Source organism: Oncorhynchus gorbuscha, linkage group LG21 (genome assembly GCF_021184085.1).
Source record: "Oncorhynchus gorbuscha isolate QuinsamMale2020 ecotype Even-year linkage group LG21, OgorEven_v1.0, whole genome shotgun sequence".
NCBI lineage: Eukaryota > Metazoa > Chordata > Actinopteri > Salmoniformes > Salmonidae > Oncorhynchus > Oncorhynchus gorbuscha.
The window spans coordinates 18,083,351-18,105,045 of NC_060193.1; the positions used below are offsets into that span (position 1 = coordinate 18,083,351).

The 21,695-nt window shown below is 47.9% G+C and overlaps 2 protein-coding genes across 3 annotated transcripts in view; one reads left to right on the forward strand and one right to left on the reverse strand.

The window, feature by feature from the left end:
* acin1b (apoptotic chromatin condensation inducer 1b) overlaps positions 1 to 8,256 on the forward strand; it is a 32,928-nt gene extending 24,672 nt beyond the window's left edge. Inside the window, exons 8-17 of the mRNA XM_046320495.1 lie at positions 2,852 to 2,897; positions 3,054 to 3,190; positions 3,342 to 3,491; positions 3,727 to 3,895; positions 6,010 to 6,263; positions 6,588 to 6,695; positions 7,079 to 7,439; positions 7,642 to 7,730; positions 7,819 to 8,021; positions 8,226 to 8,256. Coding sequence (XP_046176451.1) covers positions 2,852 to 2,897; positions 3,054 to 3,190; positions 3,342 to 3,491; positions 3,727 to 3,895; positions 6,010 to 6,263; positions 6,588 to 6,695; positions 7,079 to 7,439; positions 7,642 to 7,730; positions 7,819 to 8,021; positions 8,226 to 8,256 — 1,548 coding nt within the window. The remainder of the gene's footprint in view (positions 1 to 2,851; positions 2,898 to 3,053; positions 3,191 to 3,341; positions 3,492 to 3,726; positions 3,896 to 6,009; positions 6,264 to 6,587; positions 6,696 to 7,078; positions 7,440 to 7,641; positions 7,731 to 7,818; positions 8,022 to 8,225) is intronic.
* Positions 8,257 to 9,531: 1,275 nt separating this feature from the next.
* LOC124008092 (LIM domain-containing protein ajuba-like) lies at positions 9,532 to 21,464 on the reverse strand. 2 transcript variants are annotated; one of them, XM_046319033.1, is made up of 8 exons: positions 18,755 to 21,464; positions 13,646 to 13,747; positions 13,463 to 13,530; positions 12,952 to 13,014; positions 12,676 to 12,806; positions 11,042 to 11,093; positions 10,834 to 10,902; positions 9,532 to 10,530 (listed from the first exon to the last, which is right to left on the reverse strand). In XM_046319033.1, exons 1-8 carry the CDS (start codon positions 20,286 to 20,288, stop codon positions 10,399 to 10,401), a joined length of 2,151 nt encoding a protein of 716 aa, XP_046174989.1. In that variant the 5' UTR covers positions 20,289 to 21,464; the 3' UTR covers positions 9,532 to 10,398. The 2 variants fall into 2 exon arrangements, with proteins under 2 accessions (XP_046174989.1, XP_046174988.1); XM_046319032.1 differs by having other exon boundaries at positions 12,676 to 12,809.
* Positions 21,465 to 21,695: the final 231 nt, after the last annotated feature.

A 21,695-nucleotide genomic window follows, 5' to 3' on the forward strand; every position in this document is an offset into this window, starting at 1 on the left:
CATTTCCTGCAAGATCACCGTCCACTCTGTTGGAACTGCAGTATCAGCCCAGAGCTGTTCAGGTGTCTCTGGTCTGACAGACGAGGTCTCCGGCACCCCTCCACCTCTGTGACATCGAACACTGTCGCCACCCAAACAGCGACTCGCTACATTAGTTCCTGTAATATTTCATGTACATTTTCAGCCGCCAACACAGGCCTTTTGTAAATGCCAAATGTAAGGACAATGACATTTAACTGCCATAATGAAGTTTAGTATAGCCGGTCTCTGCTTTAACACATACAGGAAGAGCCAGACACTCAAGTCATTATTAACGATCAGCTCCAGGGTGTCCTCCTCTTGTCTGCTGGTCTGAACGTTAACCTCCCAGGGCCCGTGAAGATGTGTTAACACAACGCCCGGTGTCACTCCACTTGGAGCTGAACGGTATTAGTCAACGTCAGTCTTCTACTCAACCAGCTGAGGTCTGGGATCAGTGTAGCAGAGGAAAGCTACTTGAGACCTTCAATTAGACCCCTTCACGTATTCATTTCTATGTGTTCGGTTTGTGCACGACACCCAAACCACAGGATTATATTCCGTTAATTACCACCGTGTCTACAGGAACACACCAACACACACAGTAGGAGATGTCTAGTGTTTAGTCTAGCTACCCCCACAGTAGGAGTTGTCTAGTGATTAGTCTAGCTACCCCCACAGTAACACAGTAGGAGTTGTCTAGTGATTAGTCTAGCTACCCCCACAGTAGGAGTTGTCTAGTGATTAGTCTAGCTACCCCCACAGTAACACAGTAGGAGTTGTCTAGTGATTAGTCTAGCTACCCCCACAGTAACACAGTAGGAGTTGTCTAGTGATTAGTCTAGCTACCCCCACAGTAACACAGTAGGAGTTGTCTAGTGATTAGTCTAGCTACCCCCACAGTAACACAGTAGGAGTTGTCTAGTGATTAGTCTAGCTACCCCCACAGTAACACAGTAGGAGTTGTCTAGTGATTAGTCTAGCTACCCCCACAGTGGGAGTTGTCTAGTGATTAGTCTAGCTACCCCCACAGTAAAACAGTGGGAGTTGTCTAGTGATTAGTCTAGCTACCCCCACAGTAACACAGTAGGAGTTGTCTAGTGATTAGTCTAGCTACCCCCACAGTAACACAGTAGGAGTTGTCTAGTGATTAGTCTAGCTACCCCCACAGTAACACAGTGGGAGTCGTCTAGTGATTAGTCTAGCTACCCCCACAGTAAAACAGTGGGAGTTGTCTAGTGATTAGTCTAGCTACCCCCACAGTAACACAGTGGGAGTTGTCTAGTGATTAGTCTAGCTACCCCCACAGTAACACAGTAGGAGTTATAGCTAACACGCACAAGGAGGGGTGTGCATCATTGTCTAGTGATTTCTTAGTGCTACAGCCACACCAACACACAGCAGGAGTATTCATCTCCCTGTGTTCTTTGAACAAAGGTGGAGGCGAACGTGTCTGGAGTCTCTGTATCGACCAAGCCCCCCTCCATCTTCTCCTTATGTGGTTTAATAGGAGTCTGTCAACCATTTCTCTCTATCCCCCGGGGCGGCAGGGTAGTGGCAGGGTAGCCTAGAGGTTAGAGCGTTGCAAGTTCAAATCCCTGAGTTGACAAGGTAAAAATCTGTCGTTCTGCCCCTGTGAACAAGGCAGTAAACCCACTGTTCCTAGGCCGTCATTGAAAATAAGAATTTGTTCTTAACTGACTTGCCTAGTTAAATAACGTTTTTTAATTAAAAAAAAATCTCCTCCCCCCTCATCTCTCCTCTGTCTATCCCCCCTCATCTCTCCTCTCTGTCCATCCCCCTCATCTCTCCTCTCTGTCCCCCTACCCCTCCACCCTCTCTATCCCCCCCACCTCCTCTCTCTCTGTCCCCCTGCCCCTCCTCTCCCTCTCTCCCCCCTCTCCTCTCTCTCCCCCCCGCCTCTCCTCTCTCTCTCCCCCGCCTCTCCTCTCTCTGTCCCCCCGCCTCTCCTCTCTCTGTCCCCCGCCTCTCCTCTCCCTGTCCCCCTCTCCTCTCCCTGTCCCCCCGCCTCTCCTCTCTCTGTCCCCCCGCCTCTCCTCTCTCTCTCCCCCCGCCTCTCCTCTCTCTGTCCCCCCGCCTCTCCTCTCTCTGTCCCCCCGCCTCTCCTCTCTCTGTCCCCCGCCTCCCTCTCTCTGTCCCCCCGCCTCTCCTCTCTCTGTCCCCCCCCTCTCCTCTCTCTGTCCCCCCTCCCCCCCCTCTCCTCTCTCTGTCCCCCCGCCTCTCTCTCTGTCTCTCCCCCGCCTCTCCTCTCCCCCGCCTCTGTCTCCCCCCTCCTCCCCCCTCTCCTCTCTCTCTGTCCCCCGCCTCTCTCTCTCTCTCCCCCCGCCTCTCTCTCTGTCCCCCCCTCTCCCCGCCTCTCCTCTGTCTCTCCCCGCCTTTTTCTGTCTCCCCCTCTCCCCGCCTCTCTCTCTGTCTCTCCCCGCCTCCTCTGTCTCTCCCCGCCTGTCCCCCGCCTCTCCTCTCTCTCTCTCTCCCCCGCCTCTCCTCTCTCTGTCCCCCCGCCTCCCCTGTCTCTCCCCGCCTTTTCTGTCTCCCCCGCCTCTCCTCTCTCTCTGTCCCCTCTCCTCTCTCTGTCCCCCCGCCTCTCCTCTCTCTCTGTCCCCCCGCCTCTCCTCTGTCTCTCCCCGCCTTTTTCTGTCTCCCCCACCTCTCCTCTCTCTCTGTCCCCCCGCCCCTCCTCTCTCTCTCTCTCCCCGCCTCTCCTCTCTCTCCCCGCCTTTCCTCTCTCTCTGTTCAGTCTGTTTAGTCCCAGTATGTGGGTCTGATCTCTCCCCACACCCCTGGGGTATGTGTTATGTCTCTGTCGTTCCAGAGCACCACTCCTAAAGCTTTGGCCACACGCAACATCTCTTTAACCAGTGAGTATTACCATTTTAGCTTGTTACAGATTCTCACCTCAGTGAACACAGAATTTTATGTCTTCAATCTGTAATTGACCATCAAAAAGGGTTAAAGTTCCCCCTCACGTTATCACCGCCATACAATCTGTGATACTAACCTGTTGCTTCTCCCAGCAGGCAGTAAGACGTCTCCAGAGGGAGCAGGAGAGGCAGAGTCTGGGACCGCCGCGGGGAGGAAGAGGAGGTGGGGATCCTGCACGGCCGTCACCACCAAGAAACCCTCCATCAGCATCACCACAGACTCTCTAAAGGTACTGGAGGGACACACATTCTGACCCTCCACTGACTTCTGGACAAACAGCAACACATTGAAGATAAATAAAAACACTACGTTTCACTTCGGAAAGAACATCAATTCAAAAGTTACATTCAAAGTGATTGTCCTTTTTTTGCTCCCATCAGTCTCTGATCCCAGACATCAAGACCAGTCAGGAGGCTGTGATGGATCTCCACCCAGACGACAGCCAGCTGTCTGGGGACGAGGACACCACCACCACCACGGAGGACCAGGGCCTGGACAAAGACCTTAAGATCAGACGCACCGTCACACAGGTGGGGAGTACATGCAGAAAGCCTCTGTGTCTCACTCAGGACGAAGGACGGTTCAGTGTCATCTCAACCACCATGCAATCTCTTCAATGATCACCTTAATTAATAGTAATTAGAGACATACTGGGAGACAACATGTAGATTTCAAATGGCTTGAGGCCACCCCCCCCCACTGTGGTATTATTAGTATCGTCCTGCAATCCGCTGTAGTGATTAATTTTCTCTCCTTTATTTGCAGGTGGTCCCAGGTGAAAGCCATGAGAATGGCCAGGGAGAACGAGAGGAGGAAGAGGAGGAGAATAAACGGGAGTGTGAGAGGACACACAAAGAGAAGCGAAAGAACAGCTACTCAGAAGATGGCATGGTGTGTCAGTCCTCCACAACACATGACGCCAACGCCAAGAAAGGTAACATTGACATTTTCCTCATTGAAAAGCACTGAGGAGAATTGGAATGTCAGTGTATTTCTGAATTGACTGGAATTGAAATGGATTTGACACCAACCCTGAATTACCACACAGCAGTTCTGAAGTGTAACACAATCTCCCAAGCTTCTCAGGCAAATACACTACCTACAGTGGGGAGAACAAGTATTTGATACACTGCCGATTTTGCAGGTTTTCCTACTTACAAAGCATGTAGAGGTCTGTCATTTTTATCATAGGTACACTTCAACTGTGAGAGACGGAATCTAAAACAAAAATCCAGAAAATCACATTGTATGATTTTTAAGTAATTAATTTGCATTTTATTGCATGACATAAGTATTTGATACATCAGAAAAGCAGAACTTAATATTTGGTACAGAAACCTTTGTTTGCAATTACAGAGATCATATCATATGATCATACGTTTCCTGTAGTTCTTGACCAGGTTTGCACACACTGCAGCAGGGATTTTGGCCCACTCCTCCATACAGACCTTCTCCAGATCCTTCAGGTTTCGGGGCTGTCGCTGGGCAATACGGACTTTCAGCTCCCTCCAAAGATTTTCTATTCTTACGGAGCCACTCCTTAGTTGCCCTGGCTGTGTGTTTCGGGTTGTTGTCATGCTGGAAGACCCAGCCACGACCCATCTTCGATGCTCTTACTGAGGGAAGGAGGTTGTTGGCTAAGATCTTGTGATACATGGCCCCATCCAAAGGTTTCTGTACCAAATATTAAGTTATGCTTTTCTGATGTATCAAATACTTATGTCATGCAATAAAATGCAAATGAATTACTTAAAAATCATACAATGTGATTTTCTGGATTTTTGTTTTAGATTCAGTCTCTCACAGTTGAAGTGTACCTATGGTAAAAATTACAGACCTCTACATGCTTTGTAAGTAGGGAAACCTGCAAAATCGGCAGTGTATCAAATACTTGTTCTCCCCACTGTATACAGAAGTATGTGAACACCCATTCAAATGAGTGGATTTGGCTATTTTAGCCACACCCGTTGCTGACCGGTGTATAAAATTGAGCACACAGCCATGCAATCTCCATAGACACACATTGTCAGTAGAATGGCCTTGCTGAAGAGCTCAGTGACTTTCAACATAACACCGTCATAGGATGCCACCTTTCCAACAAATCAGTTAGTCAAATTTCTGCCCTGCTAGAGCTGCCCCGGTCAACTGTAAGTGCTGTTATTGTGAAGTGGAAACGTCGAGGAGCAACAACGGCTCAGCCGCGAAGTGGTAGGCCTCACAAGCTCAAAGCGCATAGCAACACTCACTGAGTTCCAAACTGCCTCTGGAAGCAACGTCAGCACTGTTCGTCGGGAGCTTCATGAAATGGGTTTCCATCGCTGAGCAGCCGCACACAATCCTAAGATCACCATGTGCAATGCCAAGCGTCAGCTGGAGTGGTGTAAAGCTCGCCGACATTGGACTCTGGAGCAGTGAAACACGTTTTCTGGGGAGATGATCACGCTTCACCATCTGGCAGTCCGCCGGACTAATCTGGGTTTGGCGGATACCAGGAGAACTTTACCAACTGTAAAGTTTGGCGGAGGAAGAAGAATGGTTTGGGACCATTTTTCATGGTTCGGGCTAGTCCCCTTACGTCCAGTGAAGGGAAATCTTAACGCTACAGTATACAATGACATTCTAGACCATTCTGTGCTATCAACTTTGTGGCAACAGTTTGCTGAAGTCCCTTTCCTATAGCGAGGTCTATACAGAAATGTTTTTTTGATCGGTGTGGATGAACTTGACTGCCCTGCACAGAGCCCTGACCTCAAACCCATTGAACACCTTGAATTGGAACGCCGACTGCGAGCCAGGCCTAATCGCCCAACATCACTAATGCTCTGGTGGCTGAATGGAAGCAGGTTCCCGCTCCAACATCTAGTGGAAATCCTTCCCAGAAGAGTGGAGGCTGTTACAGCAGCAAAGGAGGGACCAACTCCATATTAATGCCCATGATTTTAGAATGAGATGTTTGATGAGCAGGTGTCCACATACTTTTTGTCATGTAGTGTTTTTATTCCCCTTTTCATTTTGCTCTCTTTTCCTTCCTCTCATTCTATCCCTCAGTCACTCCCAGTGATACTCTGGTGCGTCGCTCCATCAGTCAGCAGAAGTCTGGTGTGTCTGTTACCATCGACGATCCAGTCCGCACAGACAAACTGCCCTCTCCGCCCAGAGGCAAAGTCTCCAACATCGTCCACGTCTGTAACCTGGTGCGACCTTTCACCCTGGGCCAGCTGAAGGAGCTGCTGAACAGGACCGGCTCTGTGGTGGAGGAGGGCTTTTGGATCGACAAGATCAAATCTCACTGCTACGTCACTGTGAGTGGCTCGCTCTCTCACCCGGTCTCTCTCGCTCTCTCTCTCACCCGGTCTCTCTCAGCCGGGCTCTCTCGCTCTCTCTCTCACCTGGTCTCTCTCTCTCAGCCGGGCTCTCTCGCTCTCTCGCTCACCTGGTCTCTCTCTCTCACCTGGTCTCTCGCTCTCTCTCTCATACCAGTTATTATTGTCTTGTCTGAGAATCAAGTCTTGTCAGATCATTTATTCCCAAATGACTTAATTGAGCCCTGATGGCTTTGAAAGTCCACACCACACCATTGTTTCTCAAAGAATTGTCCATTGTTTGTTGACCTGCCCCCCCCCCAGTACTCCAGCACAGAGGAGGCTGTGGCCACACGAGCTGCTCTGCACAGGGTGAAGTGGCCCCAGAGCAACCCTAAGGTCCTTAGTGTGGACTTCTGTGAGCAGAACGAGGTAATTCTACTCTACCCTCTCGCATCAACAGGGGACAACCGGATATTACTAGTAAACACTAGGATCCCAGGAATAGCCCTGATGAACTGATGGGGATCATTATAAAGTAGCTTGGGAAAGACATGGCTTGCACTTCACTTAGGACTAAAGGAATATAGCCCAACAGAATGAATACCTCGGTTTATGGTGTGTAGATCACGTGTATAAAGAGAGTTTATCATATATTTTAACACACATTCAACCAAACCCTTCCTCTCTTATCCATCCAAGAAAGTGTTAAGTGATGCAACACTGCTGCCCATGTAGAAATGAACCTCTCCTCTCTCCCCCCCATATTTTCCTCTAATTCATCCTTTCTTCCCCTGGTTCTCTCCCTTCTCTAGCTGGACTTCCACAGAGGTCTGCTGACCGTGGACCCCAGAGAGGAGCACCGGCCCCAGCCTGCTGTGGGTCCTGGAGGTCCCAAAGTCCGACCGGGGGGGCTGCCCCCTCTGATGCCTGAACGGGACGGGCGCGCAGACCGCGGGGCTGTCGGAGGGGTGCGGGACCAGTGGGCGGAGAGAGAGAGGGAGATGGAACGCCGGGAGAGGACCAGGGCGGAACGCGAGTGGGACCGGGACAAGGTGCGAGACTTCGGAGGCAAACCAGGAGAGGAGAGGGAGAGAAGGAGGAGATCTCGCTCCCTGGATAGAGAGCGGAGGCGAAAGGAGAGGGAAGGGAAGGAGAAGAAGACCGACAAAAAGGGTGAGAGAAGAGAGGAGTTTGATGCCTTGCAGGAGCTCCTGCTGTCTGACAGCACATTAAAACAGACATTTGAAAGTCTGTATTTTTACTACATCATGCTAGTGAACACCTCGTAATGTCCTAGCTGTGTTCGTAGCCTATAGATATGATGCTCAGACGCTCACTCTCTTCCCCCGTCCTCCATTTTGAGCTGTTCCAACAGATGAACCTCCTGTCAAACTACTAGACGACCTCTTCAATAAGACCAAAGCAGCTCCCTGCATATACTGGCTTCCCCTCACTGAGGAACAGGTTTGAGACACACACACTCAGTCATAATGCAACAACTTGATAGGTGTGTGTGTGTGTTGTCATTAATTACCTTTGTTGGTATCTCCAGGCAAACCAGAGGGGGAAGGAACGGGAAGAGCGACAGAAAGAACGAGAGAGGAGGCGGAAAGAACAGCAGGAGGAGGAGGACAAGAAGCGAGAGGAGGAGAAGAAGGAGAGAATGAAAAGTAGAGAGGAGGGAGGTGCTGCGGTCAGCACTGGAGGTGGGAGTGTCCGGGGATCTGAGGGAGACAGGGACAGAGAGGGGGAGCGAGGGAGGGACAGAGAGGGGGAGCGAGGGAGGGACAGAGAGGGGGACAGAGAGGGGGAGCGAGGGAGGGACAGAGAGGGGGAGCGAGGGAGGGACAGAGAGGGGGAGCGAGGGAGGGACAGAGAGGGGGAGCGAGGGATGGGTGGTGGTTTCAAACCCAAAGGTCCCGATATTAAACCCTTGTCGGGGTTCCGACACTCCCGTAGCCGTAGCAACCTCAGAGACAGACGCCGCTGAGCGGGGTCACAATGACGGAGAGACTGAGGCAGGGACGGGGGAAATGAAGGATGCAATCATATCCCCCTCCTTTCACCTCAAAACACTTCCATTATCTCCATGGTAATAGTCTGTTCCTCCTTACTAGTCAACTGTCCTTTAGGCCAGGGAGACTCCAGTTTAGAAAAGCCCTCCTCACATTTACACGTATAAACTACCTGGTCACATGTTGATTGTTAGTGAAGTGAAACTGGCTGCCTCCTAAATGGTACCCTGTCTCCTGTATGCAGACCCTCGTTGACAGTATTGTCCTATGTAGGGAATGGATATGGTGCAATTTTAGACATTCTCTCTTCCTCCGTCGTCTGTCTGTCTGCCCACGTATTGGGTGTATGTGGGTCTTACTCATACGAAGCAGTTGAGAGGCCTATGCTGAGCTCTGTAAATAGTCCTACATTTTAACCAGAGATGGAAACAAAGGGTGGGGGTTTGGCTCCCTCTAGCTTATGTGCGCGGCACTCTTGAGGCTTGGAACGAAGTAATAATCCATTTAAAATAGCAGACCAGCCTACAAACAATTTTACTATTCCAAAATCCTCTGAAGTCATTTTTTTCTACTACCCGTACCAAGGCCCTTTGTAGGGTCATGTGAAGGTTATATTTTGTCCTTTGATGTTTTATGATGAATCTTGTTCATCTCAGCCTTGGATGGGTGTTGTAGTGTGTGGTGGTCTGATATCCCTCTCCACACAATAAGGTTACAGCCGGTGATGTCATTACACTGAAATCACACTACGAAACTGTCCTTTTGCCTTGTCAGATGGGTAGGGACATTTGTGTGGGGTGGGGAACGTGATTTCATAGACGCACACTTGGCATGCATACTGTCATGGGTGGTTTGGGTGGGGAACCAAAAGCACTGAGAGAATCCGTGTGGCACTGGAATGACATAACTGTCCCATTTGTCTTTCTCCAGTCATTCGTCATTGGATGAGAGTGAAACTTAATTATCTACCGTTTTAATATGAATTTTATGATTTTAGTTTGAAACTTTTGTTTGTCTCCTGTAAGTGCTGAATGTACAAATTAAAATATATGCAAAGTTAAGTGTTAGTCCATTCTTTATCACATGGTCTTTGTCAGGCAGCACTGTTGAGTCAACCATGGATTATTTGTCAGATTAGCTCATGTATTTTCCCTGTGTAGTATACGTGTAAGCATGCTATCCTGAATAGTACGTTTGAGTGCCACCTGGACAAATTGTAACTGCAATAGAAAAGACCACTTAGTCAAACACACAAAAAGGAAAATATTTATTAATTACAACAGATACAGGAATGTTTTTTTTTACTTTTACAAGAAACACTTAAATCTCAAGGTAAACATGTCCAATTTTAAGTGCAAATTGTTTGCTAGTGAAAGATAAATACAAAAAAAACGGGTTAAGCAGATCGATAAATCCCTTCTATGGCCTTGAAGCCAGTGTCACTGTGTTTTCATTGTTCCCCTCTAATCAGGAACTGAATTAGACCTGGGACACCAGGTGGGTGCAATTAATTATCAGGTAGAACAGAACCAGCAGGCTCCAGACTTCGTAGGGTAAGAGTTGAATACCTCTGGTCTATAAGCAAGCAGTCGACATGGTCAGGAAATAATAAGAAAGCAGTAGTTTTGTATTCCTAGCCTGGCTCCAGATCTGTAAAACAAAGGCTTGCCAATGACCATAGGTGTTGGCAAGAAAGCACAAACTGATCTGGGAACAGGCTATATTCTCCCTATGAGAATGTTACGGTACAGTGATCGTAGAACAGCAAGACTTCTGTCGCACCTAGGTGCTGTTCAGTAGCCACAAAATGGACAAATACTCCAGGAGGTACTATCTACTTGTCCAATAAAATGCTGGCTTTCATTTTCTGTTGCAAAACGTTCTGATACAGTGTGCCCTAATGAACTTGGCCCAGGTCACAGACAGGTGTTCAAACTCTGGACCATACAGTAAATTCACCTGCTCTGTTAAAAGCCTTTACCAACATTTTTGTGTAGAATTTTAAAAGTAAATAAAGTAAACAGCAACCCATATGATCTGGGTGTGCAGGAGTGAGAAAGGGTGGCGGAAAGAAGGAATGTTGAAAGGGTATGAATGTTTGCTGCATAGTTTCTTCCTCAGTTCGTGCTGTGAGGGGGAATGTTATGCGAGGCGCACACCTGCATCATGTGACATGAGTGACAGAGAAGATGAGAGTCCAGAGGGAAGCACTGGGAACCCGGCTGATCCGAGAGCTGCTTCCCACAATCCTGAGGAATCAAACGGACACAGAGAACATTAAATCTGATTCGAGTTCAGGTTTAATGCTTATTAAAATAAATACAGTACAAGCAGTGAGTCACTTCTTCATTTATGGTCCTGGCGACTTGCAGGGTTTTGTTTCCGCCCAGTACTAACACACCTGATTCAACCAATGATGCCCCTTGATTATTGTGGTTGAACCATGTGTGTTAGTGCTGGGTAGGAACAAATGCCTGATTTAAGAACCCGGGTACAGACCGACCACATTACATAGTTGTTAGCTGCTATTATTAGATGAAGGCCATCCTAACCTCACAGTGGTAGCACTCAAAGTGATAATCTTTGTTCATAGACACCACCCTGAGTATCTCCTCGCTGTCCTGTAACCCAAAACAGCAGCAGTGAGATTAGTCAGTACATTACAATCACGTAGCGGTATGAAGTTGGTCAAACCGGCATTGAGTTATGTCTCGATATGGGTTAACACACACAGAGCAAAGGAAACACAATGAGACTCACCTCAGCGGGTAAGATGGGTTGTAAACAGGCAGCACATTTAGGAGCGAACGTTCTACAGGACAACAAGAGTTCCAATATTAGAATATAACTACATATAGCCCTAGTAAAGCCTCAGTCTGGCCTACTGGACACCCTGTCGGTAGTATATCAAAGCCTCAGTCTGGCCTACTGGTCACCCCGTCTGTAGTATATCAAAGCCTCAGTCTGGCCTACTGGACACCCCATCTGTAGTATATCAAAGCCTCAGTCTGGCCTACTGGTCACCCCGTCTGTAGTATATCAAAGCCTCAGTCTGGCCTACTGGACACCCCATCTGTAGTATATCAAAGCCTCAGTCTGGCCTACTGGTCACCCCGTCTGTAGTATATCAAAGCCCCAGTCTGGCCTACTGGAACACCCGTCTGTAGTATATCAAAGCCCCAGTCTGGCCTACTGGACACCCCGTCTACTATATCAAAGCCTCAGTCTGGCCTACCGGACACCCCGTCTACTATATCAAAGCCTCAGTCTGGCCTACTGGACACCCCGTCTAGTATATCAAAGCCCCAGTCTGGCCTACTGGACACCCCGTCTGTAGTATATCAAAGCCCCAGTCTGGCCTACTGGACACCCTGTCTGTAGTATATCAAAGCCTCAGTCTGGCCTACTGGACACCCCGTCTGTAGTATATCAAAGCCTCAGTCTGGCCTACTGGACACCCCGTCTGTAGTATATCAAAGCCTCAGTCTGGCCTACTAGACACCCCGTCTGTAGTATATCAAAGCCTCAGTCTGGCCTACTGGACACCCCGTCTGTAGTATATCAAAGCCCTAGTCTGGCCTACTGGACACCCCGTCTGTAGTATATCAAAGCCCTAGTCTGGCCTACTGGAACACACAGTCTGTAGTATATCAAAGCCCCAGTCTGGCCTACTGGACACCCTGTCTGTAGTATATCAAAGCCTCAGTCTGGCCTACTGGACACCCCGTCTGTAGTATATCAAAGCCCTAGTCTGGCCTACTGGACACCCCGTCTGTAGTATATCAAAGCCTCAGTCTGGCCTACTGGACACCCCGTCTGTAGTATATCAAAGCCCTAGTCTGGCCTACTGGACACCCCGTCTGTAGTATATCAAAGCCCTAGTCTGGCCTACTGGAACACACAGTCTGTAGTATATCAAAGCCCCAGTCTGGCCTACTGGACACCCCGTCTGTAGGATATCAAAGCCTCAGTCTGGCCTACTGGACACCCTGTCTGTAGTATATCAAAGCCCTAGTCTGGCCTACTGGACACCCCGTCTGTAGTATATCAAAGCCCCAGTCTGGCCTACTGGAACACCCGTCTGTAGTATATCAAAGCCTCAGTCTGGCCTACTGGACACCCTGTCTGTAGTATATCAAAGCCCCAGTCTGGCCTACTGGACACCCTGTCTGTAGGATATCAAAGCCCCAGTCTGGCCTACTGGACACCCTGTCTGTAGTATATCAAAGCCTCAGTCTGGCCTACTGGACACCCTGTCTGTAGTATATCAAAGCCCCAGTCTGGCCTACTGGACACCCTGTCTGTAGGATATCAAAGCCCCAGTCTGGCCTACTGGACACCCTGTCTGTAGGATATCAAAGCCCCAGTCTGGCCTACTGGACACCCAGTCTCACCTGTTGTAGTCGGAGACACAGTAGATGTTGCTGAGGTGGTCGACAGTGAAGGAGACTCCGTCCAGGGCTTTGGAACACACCACACAGCGGAAACAGCCAGGGTGGTAGGAGTTCCCCATTGCCTGGAGGATCTGCTGGACAAACAGGACCACACAGTAGATAAGGGAAGGTCCCTTGACATTAACATAAATTCAATTTAACGCGCACACATTTAGATTCACAAATGAAACATTGGACATACAAGGACCCCCCAAAACCATTTAAACACACACACACCTGTTCCAGGATAAGGTGGCCACACACACTGCATTTCTCTGCTGCAGCCTGGAAGCCTGAGAACTGAGTATGGAGAGAAGAGAGAACATGGTTTTACATCATACCATAGAAAGCACCAGGGTTGGGGTCAATTCAGAAAGTAAACCAAATTCCAATTCCACATGCTCCTAATCGAAAAGCATTGAAGAGAATTGGAATGTCAGTGTACTTCCTTTATTGACCCCAACCCTGAAGAGCAATATGTAAAACTCCAGTAAGGAATTGATTAAAAATGTAAGGCACTGATGTCTATGAATTCTCTCTTTATGTAGTGTTGTGTATTTTGTTGTAATGTGTGTTTTGTCCTATATTTTTAATCCCAGCCCCCGTCCCCGCAGGAGAGGCCTTTTGCCTTTTGGTAGGCCGTCACTGTAAATAAGAGTTTGTTCTCAACTGACTTGCCTAGTTAAAGGTTATATTTAAAAAGACACAAACAATGCCACTGAGTGAGATAAAGACCTCGACCTCTTACCATGTAATCCTCTTTACAGTACACAGAGCCATTGACGTTGTAGAAGTCCTTGTTTCTCAGGGTGCGACCTGGGACAGATGGACAGACAATCCCAGGACAGTCACGCTAAGTTGATAGAGCTGTTTTCCTGACTATAAACTGCATATAGTGTATTGACGCAGTGTGTGTGTGTGTTCAACTCACCACAGGACACACAGGTGAAGCAGCGTGTGTGATAGAGGCTGTCCAAAGCCTGGCAAGCATTATCTGAGCCATACACACCTTTCCTACACTTCACACATGTACCTGCAACACAATCAACACAATCAACAACCATTACTCAACAAGACATGAGCCCAGATTCCTTCCGGGTGAGGTCACTTCATCAAGAACATGTCTTGGTCTACCGAGTCAAAAAGCACAAGCCAAAGTCAACAAAAAATGCCTGGTACTTTTTCCTGGTCAGGTACATTTGACAAACCTAACTACTTAGAACATATCATTAGGCCTTTTAGATCATAATGAATTAGATTAAATCAAATCAAATCAAATTTATTTATATAGCCCTTCGTACATCAGCTGATATCTCAAAGTGCTGTACAGAAACCCAGCCTAAAACCCCAAACAGCAAACAATGCAGGTGTAAAAGCACGGACAGATTACATGGACAGAGGGAACCTGATCCTAGATCAGCACTCCTACTCCGAGATGATTTGTGAATACAGGCCCAGGACTACGAATGGATCAGAAAACCAGTCAGTATTTGGTGTGACCACCATTTTCCTCATGCACTTGGGAACCATTTCCTTTGCATAGAGTTGATTGTGCAAACCCAGTTTAATTAGCTGCCCGGGTGGCTGGTCTCAGACGATCTCACAGGCGAAGATGCCAGATGCGGAGGTCCTGGGCTGGTATGGTTACATGTGGTCTGTGGTTGTGAGGTCAGTTGGACGTACTGCCAAATTATTTAAAACAACGTTGCAGGCGGCTTATGGCAGAGAAATGAACATTCAATCCTCTGAAAATAGCTCCGGTGGACATTCCTGCAGTCAGCATGCCAATTGCAAGCTCCCTCAAGACTTGAGCCATCTGTGGCATTGTGTGAAAAAACTGCACATTTTAGAGTGGCCTTTCATTGTCCTCAGCACAAGATGCACCTGTGTAATGATCATGCTGTTTAATCAGCTTCTTGATATCCCACACCCGTTAGGTGTATCAATTATCTTGGAAAAGGAGAAATGCGTGTGCACAACATTTTAGAGAAATAAGCTTTTTGTGCATATGGAAAATGTCTGTGATCTTTTATTTCAGCTCATGAAACCAAAACTTTACATGTTGCTTTATACACTGCTCAAAAAAATTAAGGGAACACTTAAACAACACAATGTAACTCCAAGTCAATCACACTTCTGTGAAATCCAACTGCTGTTGTGCAAATGGAATAGACAACAGGTGGAAATTTTAAGCAATTAGCAAGACACCCCCAATAAAGGAGTGGTTCTGCAGGTGATAACCACAGACCACTTCTCAGTTCCTATGCTTCCTGGCTGATGTTTTGGTCACTTTTGAATGCTGGAGGTGCTTTCACTCTAGTGGTAGCATGAGACGGAGTCAACAACCCACACAAGTGGCTCAGGTAGTGCAGCTCATCCAGGATGGCACATCAATGCGAGCTGTGGCAAGAAGGTTTGCTGTGTCTGTCAGCGTAGTGTCCAGAGCATGGAGGCGCTACCAGGAGACAGGCAGTACATCAGGAGACGTGGAGGAGGTCGTAGGAGGGCAACAACCCAGCAGCAGGACCGCTACCTCCACCTTTGTGCAAGGAGGATCAGGAGGAGCACTGCCAGAGCCCTGCAAAATGACCTCCAGCAGGCCACAAATGAGCATGTGTCTGCTCAAACGGTCAGAAACAGACTCCATGAGGGTGGTATGAGGGCCCGACGTCCACAGGTGGGGGTTGAGCTTACAGCCCAACACCGTGCAGGCCGTTTGCATTTGCCAGAGAACACCAAGATTGGCAAATTCGTCACTGGCGCCCTGTGCTCTTCACAGATGAAAGCAGGTTCACACTGAGCACATGTAACAGACGTGACAGTCTGGAGACGGCGTGGAGAACGTTCCTGTGCCTGCAACATCCTCCAGCATGACCGGTTTGGCGGTGGGTCAGTCATGGTGTGGGGTGGCATTTCTTTGGGGGCCGCACAGCCCTCCATGTGCTCGGCAGAGGTAGCCTGACTGCCATTAGGTACCGAGATGAGATCCTCAGACCCCTTGTGAGACCATATGCTGGTGCGGTTGTCCATGGGTTCCTTCTAATGCAAGACAATGCTAGACCTCATGTGGCTGGAGTGTGTCAGCAGTTCCTGCAAGAGGAAGGCATTGATGCTATGGACTGGCCCGCCCGTTCCCCAGACCTGAATCCAATTGAGCACATCTGGGACATCATGTCTCGCTCCATCCATTGCACCACAGACTGTCCAGGAGTTGGTGGATGCTTTAGTCCAGGTCTGGGAGGAGATACCTCATCAGTAGCATGCCCAGGCATTGGAGGGAGGTCATACAGGCACATAGAGGCCACACACACTACTGAGCCTCATTTTGACTTGTTTTAAGGACATTACATCAAAGTTGGATCAGCCTGTAGTGTGGTTTTCCACTTTAATTTTGAGTGTGACTCCAAATCCAGACCTCCATGGGTTGATAAATTTGATTTCCATTGATAATTTTTGTGTGATTTTGTTGTAAGCACATTCAACTATGTAAAGAAAAAAATATTTAATAAGAATAGTTCATTCATTCAGATCTAGGATGTGTTATTTTAGTGTTCCCTTTATTTTTTTGAGCAGTGTACTTTTGTTTCAGTATATAATTGAACTTCCCTGCCGATTGTCCATGGAGTTGGTCCTTCAGTGGGTCGAAATTTGAGGCAAAATATCCACAGGAAAGTAGTATTAAACAGACTTCAAAACGCAGGGCTCCGTGTGTGGCATTTACATGGACAAGACGTACATGCACGTGATGCATACATATTAACCACAGTCTTGCAGGTGTTTACATGGTTTTGCACACGTGCCAGGTAAATTACATTTCAATGGCAGTACAGGAACTCTAAAAAGTCAGGTATATTATACTTTCCTATGGTTATTTTGTCCCACTGAAGGACCAACTGCACTGACAACTGGTAGAGTAAGTTCAACATTCCAAGTTGTTGCAGTGCTTCGTTTCAGACTGTATCCAAGAAATTGATCACTAACCAACTTTCCATCCAACCTTTCTATGCGAGACCAGTACATGTCTGATAAAAAATGGAACGACAGGTGTGATGGAAACAGCCAAGATTGACCAAACAAAATACACTAGACAAGGTTGGATCTTTTTGTGTCTGTACAATGAATGGCGGTGGAAACACCTTATGGGCAAATATTGATATAATAACCGTCATATCAAAGTAAACTTGGGAGTCACGCAGTGACATGTTGTGTGGTCCTCCCACTACGACTCGGGGAACACGTTTATTAGACTACAGATGAAATAAGTTGAACTTCACAGGGTGGTGAAAGTACAAGGTGATGAACTTGATCCTCCCTTCCAATAAATATGGAGGGTCTCTCATTCTGGTGCCTAGTTAAATAAAAGAACGATTCTGGTTCCATGATGAGCGATACTGCCGTTTGACTAATAACAATCATCTAGTTTTTGTCCATAATAATCTCATCATGTAGGTAGCCTACCCTCACTGCATCTGCCAGATGTTGGCTAGATCACCTGCACATAACACATTGTGACAAAACCATCAGTGGAGTTGAAAATGCAATGGAAACCCATTTTAACTAGTTTTCTTGGGTACATGGGAATTTAACTGCAAAAGTTATTTTTATGTGCACTACGTCATATCAGACTCAATTATCCGCAACAAGTCAATTTGATGGAAACATATCTGGTGGGAAAATGTGCACATTGTTTTTATGCAGATTTTAGAATATTCACATTAAATCTGTCGGCAACTGAACGGAAACCTAGCTAGTCTGACTTATTAGTCAACTCCTGGTCCTACTAAAAACACAGTATTTTCACAGCCTCTGTCTGAGCTCCTGTAAAGAGCCTCAGTAGTGTTAACAGCTCTGAGCCTAGTCGAGTTGACACAGTTCCCATCCCCCGAGGGCTCACATACCTGGGCAGAAGAAAAACAGGCTGCAGCACACCGCCCCTGCACACGCCAAGGCAGGGTAACACAAACCAGCACACGCATGACTCACGCCCTACAGACACACCCAGGGCCGGCTTACACATGCCCTTGGGCCCACTACCCGCCCCCCCCCCCCCCCAAAAAAATAAAACAGATTGCTTGTGACGTGTTCATATGCTAAGACAAAATGTGTAGAATTGCATGAAATTTGCTTTAAAACTGATTTTTTTCTCTCAGCCTCATCACTAAATGTGTAGAATAACATTATAAAACTGCTAATTTTTCTCTGCGCCTCATTATAAAATATGTTGAACTGCAGGAAGTTATATTTTTTAAAGAAACTATAAGCTATACTAATTCTATTTTGGGGGGGCCCTGGAAATAGGTGCCCCAAATGGGGTAGTACGGTCCTGCACACACCCACTATATTATTATGGCCTGGAGTCACTCCGAACACACACACATCCTGCCACACTACACACATACGCAAGACATATACACACAGTGCTGGTCCAAAGCTGTAATCTTCTCTATGACTCATACTAATGGTCAGTGCTGTGTTCATCACTAACATGTCATTTGTGTCTGAACTATAGCTGAGCTAAGGTTTGCAGTTCAGTGTATGCATAGCTACCTTTCATCAGCCCTCTATGTGCAACGTCTTGGTCTGTGCTTAACCCAGCCTAAAACTGTTCTACACCAAAAGAGTCTCTTGGAGAATGTGATTCAGTGCTCTAAGTTGTGGCTAAGTGACTTTGTTGCACAGAGACTCTTTGGTGCGTGTATAAATGCATGTCAGCTATGATAATTCCTCCTCATTTGTTTTTCTCTGAGTCTCTCTTCTCCTTTCTGTCTGATGTGCCCAGCCTAGCAGCTCTACTTGTCTGGATAGGCCTCTGACTTAGCTAGCTCCCTGAGGGCCAAACGTTTCTCTTTCCCTTTCCTTGTGTGATAGCTAGGCCGCCCTACAAGTTCATGCAGGTCTCGAGACACGATCCATCCAATTTTCTCTCTTTCATCTATTCACCCATCCAATCCTTTCATAAAAAATGTAAAAAGACATGCACGCGACACTAACAAAACAAAGTGATAAAGATGACAGCGATGAAGAGGTTTGATGATCTCACCAAAGAACTCCTGGCGATTCTCGGACGACGGCTCCCTTCCTGTTCCCGGCTCCTCCTGGGCTTTGATTGGTCTGGAAGCCGTAGCCGTATTAATGAGTGTTGCCAGCTTGGCGAGGGCATTGATTGGAGGATTGACCTGTTCTTTGAGCATCAGCCCACCCATGTGTAGCCGCTCACCCTCCAGCGCTGCATCTCTTAACAACAGGCGTGTCAGCTCCTCCTGGTAGTGAGTACCCGGGAGGTCAGAGTAGCGCGTCCGCTCCCCGGCAGCACCCATGCCAGTCTCCTCACCTCGGGCTGCCCCTGCACCCTTCTCATCCCACCACTCGGGCCCAGCCCGGTAACAGGCAGCCGCCGGGCTCCCCAAAGCAGGTGGGTAGGAGTGCCGGCCATCCTGAACCCCTGCTCCTCCAGGTGAGAAGACCCCGTCCAGGTAGTCCTGCCAGCCTCCAGCCCCAGAGGGCGTCCCGGCCCTGCTTGAGACTGTGTATCCCTGTCCGCTGGTGGAGCCCCCTGTGTGCAGGGAGAACTGCAGCTGCTGTGCCATGGTGGAGGAGGCTGAGTAGCGCGTGTCATAGCCCAGGCTGATTCCACTGGTGCGGTTGCTGCTACAGCGGCTGCCCATAGGGCTCCCTCCCCCTCCACCGCTGGCTGTACTGGAGGCAAAGCTGGACCTGGGACTGACCAGCACCGACTCCTGTAGGCTGAAGGAGGAGCAGGGGCTCAGTGCTGGGCCTGGGGGGAAGAAGAACCCTCCTCCTCCACCCATCTCAGAGGGCCGGTGTGGGGAGTGAGAGAGCGAGGCCGGTCTGGTGCTCTCCCAGAGTTCCCCTCCCGTGCTCAGCCTCTTGTAGAACATCGCCTCCTGCAGGGAGAGGCGTTTGTGACGCTCAGGCTCGGGAAGGTAGTGTGGCTCAGCCATGGCCCCAGTGCGGGGAGCAGAGCCATAACCCGAGGAGGGGACAGGGTAAGCCGGAGGGGGGCCAGAGGAGTGGGACAGAGGAGGCTGGGAGAGGAGCTGCTGGCGTCGGACCAGCTGCTGGAGCTCCAGAGAGTAGCGGCGCTGGTTCAGAGAGGCCTTGGACCCAGCTGGATCACAGTCCCCCAGGCCTGACTCACGCCTCATCTGGATGTCAACGCCCTCCCCCAGGTAGCAGGAGGCACGCTGCTGGGTCGACCGGCGCCGTAGGGGGGCGAGAGTCGAGGGGGAGTAGGGTTGATGTTCGCAGTCAGTAGGTTGGGGGATGATGGAGGTTGAGAGGTGCTGGGTAGAGGAGACTCTTTCACCCAATCCCTTCCCGCTACTAGCCAGCCCACATGCCTCCGTTGAAGTTGGAGAGGTGAGAGAGAACTGACCAGGTCTTGAAGGTGAGGAAGTGGCAGTGTTCAGGCTTGGTGGTAGTCCACTACTGTTGTTCCCATTGCTGTTGCTGTTGTTGACCAACTCATTTTTCTTTTTAGAACTGGCAAATTTCACACTTCCTGAGTCAGTCAGTTTCAACTTCTCCAATAACTTAGTTCCAAGTCGGTCCATCGTAATGTCTAACCTGGTCGTCTAAAACTCTGAATAATCAAGTCAAAAGAAATGCTGTTAAATGAACCACTATGGTATAAGTTAACGTTCTCAATAAATACAGCGTGTGAGTTGGAAACAAATTAAGTCTCAAGTATGTCTACAGTACAGTTTAACTACAGTAGTTGAATGACAGAGACCCTGCAATATATATGCAAAAACCAACAAATAAGCCCCAAATGAGAACAACCAACAGACAGACATATAGGCTATATGTACACAGACAATAAATAAAAACAGACGTTAAATAAGACGATTAAGACATTTTGGGAGGATCACATGACGACGTAATCATGTTTGAACAACGGTGTTCACAGTCATATTGTCTTGGCTGTGGAGACTACAGGCAGACAGGTAGATGGTAACGCATGTGAATCCATCGAGTTAGAAGTGGAATACTTCTAATGTTGTAAATAAAAACAAAGAAATAGGGCTAATTAGGACAGGTTCAATAAGTTGAAGTTGTTGGTCTCGTATGATTCTAGGTGGTTCCACACCTGCATTAGTGTGAACGAATGGACCTTTACATTAGGCTAGACTTGTTGCCTAGCGGTCACGTAAAGACGAGTTGCGTTTCTGCTATGTGTTGTTTCGCACGCAGCTGGCACAAGTATAACTTTTCTACTCTTGTTTGTGAGATATATTCCCCGTTACAATGTTTTTTAAAGGCAAATGTAGTCCAGTGTGTGAAGTTATCCTTTCTTCAGGATGTTCCAGAGCAAAAGCTTTTTTGAAAAATCACTCGTCGCGCTCGTGGGGTCCAGTGGAAGGAGGAAAATAAGTCCGTTTTTGTAGTAAATGTTGTTTGTCCAAACTTTTCTATTCACTTTTTTTTATGGCATGAAAACGATATTGAAAAGGGAGAAGAAAATGTAAAAAAACAGATGATCAAAAAGCGGACTGAAAGAAAACATAAACCATTCGATGTTTCGAGAATGCGTTATGCTATCATTCCCGTTTTTAAATCATTTTACTCCAAAAATTCAGCGAACACATTTGAGAACGGGACGCATGGTGCCGTTAACTCTACTGACCATTGCCAAACCATGTTCACAGGAGAAAAAAAAAGTCTACAATTAATCCACTCCGTGAATGTATCACATAGCTCCACCAACTTGGTTTCTTTCTTCCCCAAAATGCCTTACCTCCCCCTCTCGTTCCTTTATCAGCCACTGGCTCGTTGCTTTTCCTTAACGCCGGAACACCTTTCTGACAGCAATCGCGGATGGATAACATCTCACCACATCTCGTAATTCATACGCAGTCCACTAGTTTGGGGAGACACCAAAAGACATAAACTGTATTTTTCTTAATTATGATCTGTAAAACGAATTAGAGGGTATACTTTTTATTCAATTAGGTGCTTAT